Raw genomic sequence first — 16,230 nt, 5'->3', positions numbered from 1 at the left:
CCCCCCCGCCTGTCTGCTGTGGGGCCTGAGGAAGAGGAGGAGGAGGAGGAGGAGGAGGAGGAAGTCAACGACCTGTAATTTTCAGAGCCGCTTGGAATGAGCTCCCAGCTTTCATCAATGATTAATCCCGTGGCTGAGCAGTTCCGCTCTGCTGTAACCTGCGGGCTCCCTCTGCGCACGAAAACAATCCGGCGGCCGTTCAAAGGTGCTGGAGACATCTTGTGGAGGTGAACTCCGCCGACCGTGACGCTGCTTCCCCTCAGCTTCTCAAGGACGCCGATTAAAGATTTGTTTTTACCTTTTCTGTTTTTCCCACTTTTTATGATGCTGATTAAACGGTCTCCTGAAGCTCCAGCTCAGCTCACAATCTTCTAAACCAGACAAATCTGAGCACTTCCGTCAGCTCAACGCCCACTTCTGAAAAAAAAAATCGTTTCTTTGGGCAGACGCCCAGAAAAAGTCAGATTGATCTTCTTAAATTGAGCAGTTGAGAGCAGAAATGTGCATGGGGTGGTTTTGCAGGAGGATCTGAGTGCGGGTCATGTGTCACACAGACACAAAGCAGATGAATGGCGGCTTTGTGCCTGAATGAAGCGGCCTCTCATCGCTCCTACAGTAATGGACCAAGGTGATGCGGGGCAATAATGGACCCCCACATCCCCAGGCCCCCTTCCCTCGATCTGTGCAAAGATCCTAAAACCAAAACGGGGTCATTTAAAAAACGGTTTCATACAGTTAAAGCCACCGGGACGCGAGGCTCCTGCAGGCTCCCCGCCCTGAGCGTCACTGCCTGGATTTAACCAAATATAATTAATTTCACCCACTTTGCTATTTAAGAAAAGCCTTGATGAATGGCGCCATCAAAGCAATTTGAACTTTGATGTGTAATAACCACCGAAAATCTCTTTGGGCCATAACAGCTTTAAAAAAATCATCTAAAAGCAAAGTGATTCCATGATTTCTGCGGCTTCAAATCAGGCCTTTATCACTACAGAAACCTTTTAGATCCGCGCCTTTAGGAGGCTCTCCAAACACTAAACATATATTTTTGGATCTCTTCAATTATGTCCTGCTCTCCCCTGAATTACTGTCAGATTAATTCAGAATAAAAGCCCTCAGAAGAATAATAGACTTTTAAACGTGACTAAAGTCTTCCCCAAACAATTTAGACAATTAAACTTTGTGATTTGTTTGACTTGAATATAAATAATTGTTTTAAAATCATCTAAATGAACTAAATACTTCCTCAAACTTTAATTGAAAAAAAGCCCATTGTTCTAACTTTGCTCCTAAATAAAATGACCGATTAATTTCTGGTTTGAAAATAAAATAAATAATTTATTAGTTTAACTCAAAGCTTTATTTGTGAACAAGAAACAACATCAATTCTCACTTTAACAAACCCAAATATGTTTGCAAAAATGTTAGTTTTTATTTGTTCTGATTATTGAGCACAAGGTTAAAAATAATCCACAAGTTTAAACAACACGATGATGACTTTTGGTTTATTATTTTTTTCAGCTGTATTAAATATTTGTATGTACATGTTTTAAAGGAACTTAAAAAAAATATACTTTTTCAGTTTGTTAGTACACATCTCGCCGCTCATCTCTTCCCTCTGAAGAAGCCTTTGTCCGTGCTGCTCTCTCTGATGGTGACCGTCAGGAAGTTCATGGTGACGTCAGTCACGGTCACGGAGTCCCAGCTGGACAAGCAGGGGGTCCAGGACTCGGACTGGGAGGGTTCGGCCCGCTCCTCGGCGGGGTGCCTCAGCCTGCCGGGCGCGTGGAACGACACCAAACCGTAAGTCCTGTGTCCCTCCTGCACGCCTCTACGCGCACTCCTGTTGAAGGCGTAGGACAGGCCCCCCGCGTGCCTCCGCTCGCCCGTGGGCTTGGGCGTGATGGTGGTCTTCTCCTGGAACCTCCTGGTCAGCTGCAGGAGGCTCTGCTCCGACGTCTCCCCGTGATGGAGCAGGCGTCTGGACATCTTGGAGGCGGGCTCCGCCGAGCCGCCGGCGGCCTCCTGCGGCTCGTAATGAAACTTGGGTTTGCGCCCTCGCTTTTTGGGGTACCGAGTGGACCCCTGGTCCATGAGAGCGTCTGGCGGAGGGGGTCTGGGCCTCCTCTCTGGCTCTGGGGGTCGCACCGGGACGCTTTCCCCCCTGTTGACAGCACTCGGGGGGAAGATTGTGGGAACCACGGCGCGCAATCCTTCGCGTGCCCTCGGCGTGGTGACGGGCTCCGGGATGGGATAAGCAACCTGGATCCCCCTGGGGGCCTCTCTCCTGAACTCATACGTCCTTTCTTTTGCTTTTGCTTTAGCCTGAGGAAAGAAGAAGAAAAAAAACATCATTATGTTAGGCTCCCCAGGAATGAAAACAGACATTTTCTAATGATTTAACAGATGCAGTCTGACGAAACTGAACCCCGAAGGCCTCGACATGAGCTCCCGATAACTCATAAAACCAAAGGGACAGAGTTTAGGTTTCATTTCACCAGTTTGGTTTCAGAACGAATACGAGCTAAATCTCTCAGATGACTCATCCTCTGAAACGTGTTCTGCACCAGGAGGTAAATTAGAAGCCTGAGAACCGCGCACGGAAAGATTCGCCCACCTTCAGGAGGAACGTCTCGGGTTTGGGGCCCCTCTTTTTCGGCCCGAACAGCTCCCTTTCGCGCTCCCTGGTGATGAGCACAAAGCACCAAAAAATAAAAAATAAATAGAAATAAACCATCACAACTTGTAGTAACTAATTGTTTGACTCGTTCATAAAATGCAAATAAAAACGAAAGCACAAAGCTGTGCCATTAGTTTGATTTCACTGATTTTAGTCTGTTTTTTTCCCTTTAAATTCAACTTAAAATTCAAGCAGCCAGCTTGATGAGGAAGCCTGCATTCTTTCAGCTTCATTTGCCAAGGTCTGAGGCAGAAAAATGATTCTTAACAGCCTATTTAGGAGGACATTTTTAGCCCCCTTTTCCCTGCAGAAAGGCCTGGCGGTGCGTGCATCTTCACCTCTCCTCGAAGGCTGCGAAGAGGCGCTCATCCAGGATGTTTTCCTCCGGCTCCCAGGTGCTGTACCTGCGTCACAACAAACCGAGAGGATATGTGTTTGACACCGGCATCGCGCGCACAGAGTCACACTTTGATTACAAAAGAAGAAGAAGAAGGAGAAGAAGGAGAAAGAGAAGCAGCATTCAGCAGCTGCAGCGGACAGTGACGCGCGGTGAGACCCAGGCAGCCTGGGCTCAAGTAAACACCCGCTAGATCGGACATGTTTTAAGGCCACGGACAGGACACGCGGCGCGTTGGAAGTGCAAGGAAATAAAACCAAAACAACATGCATGAAGCTGGAAACGACAGGCTGTGATCTGACGGCGGTGCAGTTGTAGCAGGCGGCCAGGATGGAGCGCTGTCCTTCCCAGCCTTCGGCTCGGAGACGTTCACTCACTTCTGAGACCAGCCCTTCCATTTCACCAGATATTCCCAGCGCCCCTGCAATGACAAAACAACACATCCGCAAACACGTTCAGGTTACAACAGAACCGCGCGCACACACGCGCACACGTTAGCGTTAACAGATGCAGGAGGAAGAGCCCCGCAGCCGCGCGCGTACCCGCCTGATCCTCCGTTTGATGATGGACTCCGCAGCGAAGACGCTCTCCCCGACAGCAGACAGCTCCATGCTCCGCCGCGCCGAGCTCTGCCTCCTGCTTTTCGATTATTTTTTTTTCGGCTTCTCTCCCCCCCACCACCACCACCACCTCCACTCCTCCTCCTCCTCCTCCTCCTCGGCTTGTTTAATTCCGCACATCCCATAATACGCAATCTGGAGCGGACGTCATCACGTCTCTTTCTGTTGCCAGGCGCCCGTCGGAGGAGCGCATTGGCTCACGTTGTTGCTACGTGCTCTGGGTTTGTGAGGAGGGGAGGAGGAGGAGGAGGAGGACGAGGAGGAGGAGGGGCCCGCGCGCGCTGCTCTGGCTGCTGTACAGGAATGTGTGTTTGGCGCAGCGGAGCAAGAGGAGGCTCCCCGGAGCGGGGCCCTCCGGCTCTCTCTCTGNAGTGTTTATTAATCCTAAATATCCCGTCCCATCCACAGTTAAACAGCTCAGTTCTCCCAAATAAAAGGCTGCTTTAAAAGTCGGACAGCTGGGTTCCGATGGAGGATCAGAACCACTGACCTGAGCTGACTGCTCCCCAGCTTCTTCATTTATTATTTATAAAGAAGCTTTTTTTTATTATGACGCACGCCACGTAATGAGTCCATTATCCTCAATCTGAGTTTAATGCAGCTTCATGTCATGTGGTTTTTTTGGGGGGCTCCTGCTCTGCGCCCTGAAACGCGTCACAGGATTCTTTGTATTTATTTAATTCATATATTATTATTAAATAGTTTTGTCCACACCGTATGAGCAGAAAGACAGCTGCCACAGGAGAGTTATAAAATAATAAATAAAGGAGAATCTAAATGTTGACTTGTGTGCGTTTAAAGTAAATGATGAGTTTAATGTCGGTCGGATTCCAGAGATTTCTTTATCTTTTTGCCTTTAATTTTTAGCACTAAAATGTGAGGGGCAGCTCGGATTATCGAAGGCCCATTTAGGATCAAAAACAAACATCAGTAACAACAAAAATCAACCATCTGAAGAGACTCTTTGGAAACGAGCTGTTCTATGCGGACAGCCTGCTGGAAACGTGGCGCAGAAATCTGAGAGGCTTTCAGAGAAAACAGCAGAAAACCAACCTGCTGGCTTTTCTTTCTTTCTTTCTTTCTTTCTTTTTTAATTAAAAGAAAGAAATAAATTTACTGGACATTGGAGTTTACCCAGACTGCATGCCGACAAAATTAGATTAATTTTAATAATAATTTGTTCTCAAATGAAATGAATCTTTGGATTTCTGTGGAACCAACATGAAAAGCTTCCCTTTCAATTTTATATGTATCAAAAACATTTTTGCACTTGTATATTTTTATTTGTATATTAAAGTCTATATTTCTTGTGCAGTATTTTCCTAAATTGTGATGTTAGAACCAGCTCCTTATTCACAAAATTATTGTTCATTATTTTAAACACTTTTTCTGACATCAGAATTTTGTACTTTTTTAAAATAATTTTTTTGTAATAAAACAGTAAAATCATTTTTATTTTTGTGGTCTTTAATGGTAGTATTATTAGACCTATAAGTAATATTATGTTTGATATTCTTAATATGATTATTAGATCTGCTCATTTTGTTCTTGTTGTTTTAATAAACACATTTCAAATGAGAAAATAATTTTTTGAGTACAAAAATTAAAAAGTTATTTGATTTTTTTCTTTATTTTTATTCTTTTTGTAGCAGCCAGGCAAACCTTCCTATCATCCTTTGAATTATTAAAGCTAAAAAACACAGAAAAAAGGACCTGACACCCATTTGTTCTGCATATTTTCTGCTGAAAATATTCACTGATTTTATTATCTCCTGTCTTTAGTGGTCCTCGCGCGCTCTTCTTTCTGTTGAACTGAACATCCTCACAATTATTGCATCCAAATAATACCAATAAAAAGATTCAAACAGATGAAAGCTTTTTCTATCTTGAGAAGAAATCAGCTTCATTTCTCATTCCTCGCTCCTCCTGTCCAGCTTGAATCTTTGCATGAGTCGGGCCTGCAGGAGCTTCTTCGTTTAATCTCCAAATAATCTGACCCCAGAGAGCCTCAGGTGGGTCCTGCACCTGTCTGTCTCAAGTCAGGTGATGCACTTATTGTCTTTTTTTGGACGATTCTTATGAAAAGAGTTGAATCTTTTTCAAAAAGAAGCAGCTAAATGTTGACATTATGCTGGGATCTGATGAGTTGTTTGGCACGAATCTGAGAGGTGTTTTTAAAAGAATGGCATATATGTGTAATATTAATTCTGAAGAAACCCCTGGAGTCCAGCGCAGAACCACCTCTGGGTTCTGTCTGACCTGCTTTAAATGTCTCCTTGGTTCTATGATTAAAACTGGGGCTCAGCCCGGCTGCTGGGTGCGCAGCAGCGTTTCTCTCTCTGTCTCTTATCTGTCTGGGTTCTCTTTTATTCCTTTCGGTCCTGCCCGTGGGGCTCTGTGCGGAAACCTTGCCCGCAGCCGAGCAGACAAAAGGCGGGCGCGCCGCGGACAAAAGATGCGCCGCGGCTGCAGCGTCGGAACACGAACCACCATTTTGATCCTCTCGCAGCGCGCTGTCAGACCGACATTTCCTGTCGGTGGCAGAATGGCTGAAGCCTGCACGGTTCGTGCAGCGGACACACACACACACACACCAACACACCCACACACACACAGTCACTGCTGCTGCGGTTCTCCATATTTGGCTGTGAGTCGATGAAAAGCGCAGGAGCCGCAATGGCGACAGGCGCACATGAATAAACAGAGCTGCTCTCTATGTGAGAACATTATTGGCTCTCTGGTTTCTGGGCAACTGCCGCGCTCAGCTCACTGTCCTACTTTACACCAGGCGACATTTTTTTTTTTTTTTTTGCCCTAAGGTTGCTGCTTGAAAACCACAAAAAGCCACAAACCCGCGAGCCTTGTCTTCTTTACAGCTGCAGGTTGAAATAAAAACAAAAAGCGGCCTGATGGCCAGCTGAACGCATTCAGGTGGTTCGTTACTGCTGCGTATTTCGAGAATGGAAAAAATAAAAACTCCCTTACAACTGAGCACATCCGCCCTTCAATTAATGCCACTTTTAATCTCGAATGATATTCCTCGCCGGGGCTGCACCGCCGGCCTGCAGCGGGTCACACCTTCAGAGCTCGAAATGAGAGAAGTGATTCTGCAGGGCTGCAGAAATGAAAGCAGCTTTGTGCAGACCGAAGCTGCTGCTGCTGCTGCAGCTCGATGATAAAGGGGGAATGTGAAACATCACACTTGGTCTATAAATATGTTCCCCTGCCGCTCAAAGATGTTTCACTTTCCTACCGATGCATGACTGCCTCATGAAGCTGCTTCAGAGCCACATCACACACACACTCACACACTCTCACACACACACGTCCTGTCTGTGGACGCTGGCTGGATCGACCTAATTTGTCATTAGCTTTGATCAGTTGTTAATAAGTACACACACTGCAGGAGTAAAACGAATCATCTGAGCTTTCTGGGTTGTTCTTTCTCCTCCTCACCAGGTTGCCCACACAAAAACTACACATGTGCAGAGAGAGAACAGCACACCTGCAGGTGGGAAACAGTGACAGAGGTCAGGTTTGAGCCTAACTCTTTAATCAGCTGGACTTGCATTAGCAGGTGATCGCCTGGGGCCCAAAGGCACTGAAGCTCCTTAAAATCCCAGATAACTCCTTCCAAATGGATTTTATTATTTTATCTGTGCTGTAAAATAAGTGTGACATGTAGGTATGTGTGTGAGTGGACTGAAATAGCTTAAATGTCTTACAAAAAGTGCAGTTTCGAGCAAAAGTTGTGCTTCTATTGGTGTTGTTTTAAAGTAATTAGAGGCATGCATGTGGTGGTTGGTGTGTATGACACAAGAGAGAAAAGGGAAGTGCATTTGTATTCTCTAATGAACTGAGAGAAAGTCAGATGTGGCGAGGATTTTAAAAACTGTTATCTACAAATGTTCAATTGTGAAGAAGAAATAAAAAAAACAGGGTGCTTTTTGTGGCAAGCTGCGTCACGATCATGAAAGAGTTGCTGTTCAACCAGCAAGCTTGTTTTGCCTAATTCAATTTTTGCCAAGTCAAGATGTTTTAAAGACCTTTTGCTTGATTTTATACACTCTAAATAAGAAAAGAACCCTCTAGAATGTTCCTGTTAATAATTAAAAACATCAAAACCAGACGGGGGAGTGTAGACAATTCAAAACTTTGCATGGAATAAACTTGAAAATTACTTTTTTAACAGTTTATTTTTAATCCTTTTAATCTCCTTTCTGCCTTATAAAGCTGTCTGAGTTTTCTCAGTCAGCATTCTGATATAATCACCTCCCAGAAACACACCTCTCACACACATTCCTGGTCCTTTCTGTCGACACGCAGCGTTGACCAGTCAGTTCAGCAGAAAACAAACTATTTCTGTCTGCAGGCTGGGAGCACATCGGGCTCCAGGCCTTCAGTGACCTTTTATTATCAAAGGCTGGGAGAGGCCCTGTGACGTCTGGTCGAGTCAAGAAAAGGTCATCATTTAACATCCTTCCTATAAATCTGCATGTTTATTGTGCTTCAGTGCAGTAATACTGTTTGACAACAGGGCTTCAGGAGAATTGCTGTGTCACTGTGACACATCCAGACTCTCTAAACACGTCTTTTAGTCGATGGTCTGAAAATGACATGAAGATATAGCAGCTACGATATAATTAAATGTCATCCTGACACCGTTCTCTGCAGCACCGAGCTGGAAAACAGGCTCCTAGTCCACAGCCGGTGATTCTTTACCTCCCCAGAAAGCCTTTCTCCATGACAGAGTCAAAGAATTACATAACCGCCTTTCCTGCCCTCCTCCACTCCTGTTTACATTCCTGCTTGGGGTCAAGCCGAAGTGGAAAAAAATAATGCACGGGTAAAGGTTTTAATAACACGAGTGACCGGTGCCGTTACGCAACACACAGAGCCCTTTGTGCAGGATTGTTTGGAATTATGCAACATGATCTGTTTTCCCATTTGAGCCTCGTAAAAAAAAAAAAGAGAACAGAAGTGTTTCATGTTCCATTCTGAGCAAAGACGGCTTATCTCATTGGATTAGGAAATGTTACCCTGCAGAATGAGGAATAATAATTTATATTTAAAAAAAAAAAAGATCCCCTCCCCTGCCCAAACACCAGCGCAACAAACATGTCAGAGGTCAATTCTTTATTGTGAAACGTCCAAGAAGCTGAGCAAACATCAAGCTGGCTGATATACTTTCTAACAATCATTTCCACGCTGAAACAGAGTGCAAGAAAGAGGCAAAACAAAAGGAAGCAAGCAGACTCGGTGGAATCATATAACGCAGGAAACAGCTTCTGCTTTTAAACAAAACATTAAACAAGCACTCGTCTTCGTCATCATTACAGCCTTTTAGCATTCTGACTGGGTTTGCATTACATGTGCAGGGAAGGAAAAGGCCATTTTGACTCAACGGCTTTGAAGTTTCAGCAGCATGATTAAAACAGCTTAGACTCATTGGTTTGGATTTAAAGTCACATTTAATCTCTATAACACTCCTTTTTAATGACCCTGGTATCGCTTCATAATAGTGCTCTGCAGATTATCCTGTAAGCTTCGACAGCTAAATGAGATGAGACCCTGCACTGTGTGAGGTAAACAACGCGGTGAATCACTTTATGAACCTAAAAAGTCCAGCAGAGAGTCTTAAAGGAAACTCACATTTGATAGATGACACTTTTTTCTTAAAGTGACTGAACTTTGAGAGCTTATGGATCGTATTTTACTCCCAGATGGTAAGAAAAAAAGAAAATGCAGCTGAAAATGATGATGCATCATCTCAATAACGTGGCAATGACAATAAGTGGGGAGATTACCTAAAAGGGGTGGATGTATGAGTGTGTTTACACTGCGTTCGGACACACCTGCTTGTTAAATTTGCATGTTGTGGCTAATATATTTGTCTTTAAACAAACCCACAAAACAAAACCAAGCCAGTCCACTGTAAGGACACCAGACTCTTGTAATAATAATGTTAAAAAAAAAAAAAAAAAAAGAGGAAAAATCTGTGAAATGAGTCACAAGCTGCTCGGCCACAACACAAGCAGACGTTAAAATAAAATGTTTTAAGTGCTTTAAATTCGATCCGCAATCTTAGCCAAGTTCGTCTCTCTACCATCAGGACCAAAATAAGAGATTATTAATACAAAACATGTATAAACCTTCATAAATCTCAGGTTATAAGTTTGGTAAAGGTATATAAAAAAACAGCAACGTTATTGTTTTAAACAAATAGACTGGTTTTTCTTTTTTTGTGTGGACAGATCTCCACCTGAATGCATTCGCTCAAATAGTCGAGGGCACTTTCTTGGCTACAACATCACAGAGGAGTTACAGTATAAAACAATGTAGGAAAACATTTGAAATTTCAGTTATAAATTATAAATTTCAATATATACAATTTTATTTGATGTTTTGTGTTTGTTTGGTTGTTGTTTTCTTTTCTTTCTTTTTTTTTTACATATGCACATATTAACAAGCTCGTCCAACTGGTTTCCGGTGGGTTCTCAGAAAGGAACGTACTCCTTGAAGGTGACGGTCAGACTGTTCGTTGTGATGTCCGTGATGATGATGTTTCCCATAAACGGGGAGGCTTTTTTAGCGGGCGCCTCCTTAGATTTTTCTGTGGTTTTCTGAGCGTCCTCTTGCCCAGGTGGCGTGTCTTTGACCGCAGGCTCGGGCTCCGACTGCGGCGGCGCTTCTGTCTCAACCTGCTTCCTGTTTTTGGGATAGCTGAGGTCCATCGGTTCCTCCTGGCTCTCCTCGACATCATATGTAGATGTGCTGCTGAGGCGAGGGCCGCTACAGTGGAGGTCCATGGGTTTGTCCTGAGGTGGTGCGACCGCACTGCAGGGCACGCTTAAGCTCCTCGACATCAGGTAGACTTTGCCAAAGTTCCTGTCCTCAACGGGATCCGAGAGCTTCCGCTTCCGGTCCCCGGGAAAGGAAGGGATCCTGATCTGGTCGACAGCTGTCGGTGTTGGGATGCTGGTGTCGGCAGTCCAAGATGTCGGGGGCGAGCTGGCGGTCAACTGCAGGGGCAAATCTTCCGGTAAGTCCGCTTGACCGCGAGCCACTTCGGTGTTGTACTCCTCGGCCGTGCTCGGGGATGGTTTGGAAAAATGTCTGTCCTTCGGGGAGCACTTTATGGGATGCTCAGCGACAGAAATGGACCTGCCATTGCAGATCGCTTTGGAAATACCGCTCTCCAGGTGTTCAAGCATTTTGGTCCTGAGTGTCGGATTGTTCTCGGGTGGTTTAACAGTTTGTGGTTTTTCTTCCTTTGATGACTCCCTGTGTTTGTCCTTTGCTCCATGGACTTTGTTGCTGTCCATATATTTGCTCATGACAATAACAATACGTCCATTCTTGTTTTTATTCTTGATTATCTTCATTTTACTGCTGATGGCACTCGGTAGCATAGCGTCTTTAGGGTTGGGTTTGAGCGCATTCTCACTTTGCGCCTCTTTGATCGCTGGTTTCCTCACTTCCACAGCCAGCTCTTTGACTTTACTTAAGCAGCCAGTGTCTTTGTCACGGATCCATTTCTGCTGCAGGGCCAGAGGCAAGTTCCACCCGGGATTAGCCGGTTTACTGGCTGGTTCCTGAACTTTGACCACCTCCTTGAGCCTAGAAGCCTGTGCGTCGTACATATGTGGGTCAGGCTCGTAGTGGTGGTGCTTTTTGCTGTTCAGCTGATAGATGAACTTCTTTCTGCTGTTGGCGAGCTGGTCAGCAGGCACTTCCTGGCTGTTGGGCTGGTACTGATGGTGTTTCTTGCTGTTCAGCTGGTACTGCTGAGGCTGGGAGCGCTGGACCTGGACGGGATCGGGTTTGAGCATAGCCTCGGCGTCCTGAGATGTTTCCTCAAAACCTGCTGGAATGCTTGATCTTCGGGCAAATGAGGGAACCTTGAAGAAAAAAGAAACATGGCGTTTAATTAAAATTTTACCTACATTTATCAAAAGCATCTGAACAACTAGGAAACACAAAGACTAAAGTTAGTTCCTTTTGGAAAAAAAACATATTGTCACAACAATCATTATAATATCTAGTCTGAAGTATTCTATTTTTGGTTGATTTTCATTAAAATCGTATTAAATTGTAAGATAATATCCGTATGTAATAAAACAAACCTATGTGACCTATTGGAAGTCCAGCAAAAACACATCACATCTGTTTATGTCAAAGAAACCTACAACTGGTGGTGTATCGGCTTCTTGAAAGGGTCTCCCATTTTGTAGTGGATTATTTTAACCACTTCTCCCCTTTGACTCTAAATTAAGGATGTTCAAGTTTTCGGTTTAGGGGTTTGCCATTCAAGCTGAGTGAACATCAACAAAAGAACATTAACATGCTTAAGCTGCATGTGTTTATATAACAGACGAGGCCTTTAAGTGTAAAACTGCGAAAATCCTTCTTATTATCAATCTAACCTGGAAAAGAAGGCTTCATCTAAATGTTTTCATGGGATAAACAGACAGTAGCAGCCCCATAACTCAATAAAAAAAATTAAAAATATATATATATATATCCTATAAGGATTCCTTCCTCCTGGTGTACAGGCTGACCTCGCAGCCGTCAGAGGAGCACTGCAGCGGAACGCTGGAGAAGCTGTGGCTGCGACCTCAGGTCACCGAAGTGCCACAAGACATGTCACGCTTTAGTCCTGATTGCCGGCCACGTGTGACTCTGCCATCTCACCAAATAACACGGCACAGCAATTAGAGCAGATTCTAAGGTGTAAAAGTTACACTTTCAGTGTGGTCCAAAGCTAAGTGAGTCCTATATTTACCCTCAAAGAAAATACAAGCTTTGTTTTGCATCTGAACCTTTTAGCCTCGAAAAAATAATGAGCCGACAGATGAGATGAGTGCATTCATGCATTGCACTTTTGAATCTCAGGTTTCAAGGTGACTGTGGAGATAAATCCAGTGGCGGAGCCCTTTTTGTCAAAGAAACCTGCGAAATAAACACGGCCATACTGGCAGCAGCAGGTGTGACATAACTGCTTCTTTTACAGAGGCCCAAAGTGAAACTCTGAGACATGCTTCAGTGACTCAGGATGTTTCCACAATGTGGTGATAAACCATCGATCAATACCTGAAGCAAAAGATGTTTTGGTTTCGGTCCTCTTTTTCGGTATCCCATCATCTGCTCCTGCCTTTCTCTGTGAAAAGAAAAACAGGATTATTTTGCATCATAGAAACCTTAAAAAAATCTATTTTACTGCTTAACAGATTAAAGGTTTGTTAGTATTCACCAATTCCCTTCTACCTATTCAAGGTCAAAAGTGGAACAGGGATTCAGAGGACTAATGAATGCCCACACGTGGGCCGCTGCAAAGCATTGTGGGCCTTATTTGCATAGCTCTCCATGGTAATCGACCCATTCCATATTCTCATTATCCTGGAGAAATTCAATTAGGGCTACAGCAGGGAAAAATCTGTCCTCGCCTTTGAAACATCCACCCTCCTGAAGCACATCCTTCCTCAATCTTTAATTAGAATCAGGAGGTACAAATGGAATTGCTTAAATATTACTAAAGTGCTTCTGCACAGGCCTTGTGTAACCCAACGCCTGCAGTTTGAAAGTGGACATTTAGCGTGTTGTTGTAGCCGGACTGATGAAGGACTGTGCCATTTGTGAAAAATTGGCCCCCGATATAAGCCTTGACTCAGCACCGGCTCATAAATAACCAGAGGTGGGTGAAGGCCAGCTGTAAATACGCTTCCACCAGGCAGGCAGGGGAAAAACACCACCCTCACGTTGGCCTCTTGTTACAGATGTTCAAAACGATCAGAGCTGCCAGAAAATTGCCACAATAAACAGTCCGCCTCGGTGTGATGTGTGCAATTTTAAACCGGTGCGGAACAGGGTGACCCTCATTCACACAAGATTTGGCAATTACAGACTCCCCTCGTCCAATCCCCTCCCCCCATCCACAGGGAGCAGAGAGGAATCCACACACACAGAGCGGCGAGGCAGCTCTCCATGACCATCAGCACACACACACACAGGCAGGCAGGCAGGCTGCGGGGGGAATATGAGAGCGGTACACTGGAAACGTTGAGGAGCACTGTGTGTCAATTAGCCTTTTCAGAAAAGCGAATTCCTTTCCCCAGCCATCATGTCTTCGCTGAGTCCCACGAGCACCCTGCAGCCTACAGAGAGAGGGGATCTCGCTCAGGCCTCCTGGGTCCAGACGAGATGAGATGAAGTGACAGCAGCATTTGAATTAATTAACATCTCGACCTCTGATGTTGACACACGTGCAACTAGGATTGTTTTTCCCGGCATTTTTTGCTAAACTCGTAACCCTCGGCAGGTCGCAAGCTCAAATACTTTCAGTTCACAAAGGTAATTTGATGTCATATGTCAAAATAAGTGGCGTTAAAGAGTTTGGGAAGAATATGAGGCCAGTCCAGAAAAACAAAGTACAGCTCAGCCTGTTAGAAGAGTTAAAGCTAATCCACAACAAATACTTGTGTCCTTGGTAGGATCGTCTTCTGAAATCCCACCTGACTCAGCCTTGCAGGGAGACAGACCGATTAATTGACCTGCTGACTTTCTTCAGCAGATATTGGCCACTGTTTTTTTTAAAAAAAGGCAATTGTCCATGCCTGTGCATTCAATTACCAAGTAGGAAAATGGAGCTGCAGCTGCAGCTGCTAGAACCAGCTCAGTGTAGCCCATAATTTAGCTTTTTTTTTAAAGTGAGAATGCTTTACTATATCTTATTTTAGGTTTATTTAAGTATTTCTAAGGGTTGTTAAATATACATTTAATCAAGTTAAGCATTTGTTGTCATATTTTGCTCAATTAAGAAAACATTGACCAAAATTTCAAAATAAATAAAAATCGGTGTCGGATATCAGCCTGATTTTTAAAGATCGGTATCGGCCATAGGAAGAAAAAAGAAAAAAAAATATCAATTGACTTGCTGGGCAAATTAAAAACAAATGGCTAATTTCCAAATTAGTTTGTGAAAATGGCCTCTGAGGGATGAATCCTTGACACTTTTGGTGAAGCAAAGTCCTCTAAGGTGAAACATCCACGATTATTTAGTCAGATTTGATCTTCCCAACGTCATATTCAGATCGTCCCCCATGGAGACAGCAGGGAGGGGGAGACAGGGGGAGGGGGTGTCACTGAGGTACTAGAACGCCCCTCCTCCCATGCCCTTATATGGTCATGGTTGAAGCTGGAGGCTGCGCGGGCCTGGTGCGAAGTCCACGTCGCTCTCACCTGTGTTGGAAGGCGACGAGGAGGCGCGGGTCCAGGATGTTTTCCTCTGGTTCCCATGTGTTGTACCTGCAGAGGGGAGAGGAGAGGAAAACAAACTGTCAGAGAGATGTCACGTGCAAACTTCCTTTTTCAGACGCACACACACACACACACACACATTCCCACATCTTCACGCGTCTTGTCAGATCGGACAGGTGAAGCAGCGCCTCTGCGAGTAATTTATCCCTCAAACCTAAAACCTAAAAAAAAAAAGGTTCCATGCTGCCTTTTTTGCTTCCCTTGCAGCCCGAACCGAACACAGTTTCTCTCGTGCGTGTCAGCGGCGGAGATGATCCAACTGCAGCCAGAAAAAAAGTGCGCGTATCCAAACGGCACCGACATGGAGTCGGCCATTTTAGCACCACTGTCTCGTAAATTCGCTGGCAGAGCAGAAATAATTAAAACGGGATTACATGGCTGTGCCTACACCCCCCCTCCCTGCCTCCCTTCCTCGCATAAATTAGTGAAGGCATCCACAGAAACGCACACACACACTGACAGACCGCGCTCTCCCAGCAACAAACACCCCCAGATCCGCGCGTCCTTTTCGCCGAAAACGCGTCAGAATGAGATGTTTCAGTGGAGCTTACTTGGGGGACCAGCCGCGCCACTTGACCAGGTACTCAATCTTGCCCTGTGAAGGTGGAGGAAGAGGACGAGGAGGAGGAAGGGAAGGGAAGAAGAAGAAGAAGAAGAAGAAGAAAAAATGGTGAAGCTGGTCTATTAAAGCCCTCCGCGGTCCCCTGCAGGACGCGCGGCGCTCCCCTCTCCTGCAGACCTAGCTGCTCCTACCTTCCGAATGCGCTTCTTCTCGATGCCCTCCACCGCAAAGACGTGCTCCCCGGCGGCAGGGAGCTCCATTCTCGGCTCGGTCCGATCGCAGGGTGAGAGGGTGAGGAGGAGGAGGAGGGGGTGAAACGCTGGTCACGCACCGCTGATGTGCCCTCTCTCTCTCTCTCTCTCTCTCTCTCTCTCTCTCTCTCCGCTCGGCGCGCTCTCTATCCAGTTGTATCCAAATTCGACCGTATATTCCCTCCACCTCTCTCTCACTCTCACTCTCTCTCTCTCACTCTCTCCCTCCCTCCCTCTCTTTGCACACTCCTCCTCGGTCCTGGCAGAGAGATATTCACAGCAGCTCTTTATTTTTTTTCCTCCACTTCTCGTGCTTCGGCTCGGTGCGTGACGTCAGGAAGGGGAGGAGGAGGAGAGGAGGTGAAGACCTTGCAGAAAGGTCCTATCCAGAGCGAGCTGGAGGG

General features: G+C 45.3%; 2 protein-coding genes across 2 annotated transcripts; both read right to left on the bottom strand.

Annotated features, from left to right (window-relative positions):
• Positions 1-1,408: 1,408 nt before the first annotated feature.
• Positions 1,409-3,768, bottom strand: cbx8a (chromobox homolog 8a (Pc class homolog, Drosophila)). The gene is made up of 5 exons (XM_017421860.3): positions 3,620-3,768; positions 3,455-3,498; positions 3,019-3,084; positions 2,618-2,684; positions 1,409-2,325 (listed from the first exon to the last, which is right to left on the bottom strand). Exons 1-5 carry the CDS (start codon positions 3,686-3,688, stop codon positions 1,606-1,608), a joined length of 966 nt encoding a protein of 321 aa, XP_017277349.1. The 5' UTR covers positions 3,689-3,768; the 3' UTR covers positions 1,409-1,605.
• A 5,050-nt stretch (positions 3,769-8,818) lies between these two features.
• On the bottom strand, positions 8,819-16,103 carry cbx4 (chromobox homolog 4 (Pc class homolog, Drosophila)). The gene is made up of 5 exons (XM_017421844.3): positions 15,767-16,103; positions 15,565-15,608; positions 14,936-15,001; positions 12,791-12,857; positions 8,819-11,598 (listed from the first exon to the last, which is right to left on the bottom strand). The coding sequence occupies exons 1-5, from the start codon at positions 15,833-15,835 to the stop codon at positions 10,195-10,197; spliced, it is 1,650 nt and encodes a 549-aa protein (XP_017277333.1). The 5' UTR covers positions 15,836-16,103; the 3' UTR covers positions 8,819-10,194.
• Positions 16,104-16,230: the final 127 nt, after the last annotated feature.

The sequence above is a fragment of the Kryptolebias marmoratus genome, linkage group LG12 (genome assembly GCF_001649575.2).
Source record: "Kryptolebias marmoratus isolate JLee-2015 linkage group LG12, ASM164957v2, whole genome shotgun sequence".
NCBI classification, from domain to species: Eukaryota; Metazoa; Chordata; class Actinopteri; order Cyprinodontiformes; family Rivulidae; genus Kryptolebias; species Kryptolebias marmoratus.
Note: the sequence above shows the minus strand (reverse complement) of the source record. Positions and strands in the feature narration are given on the sequence as shown.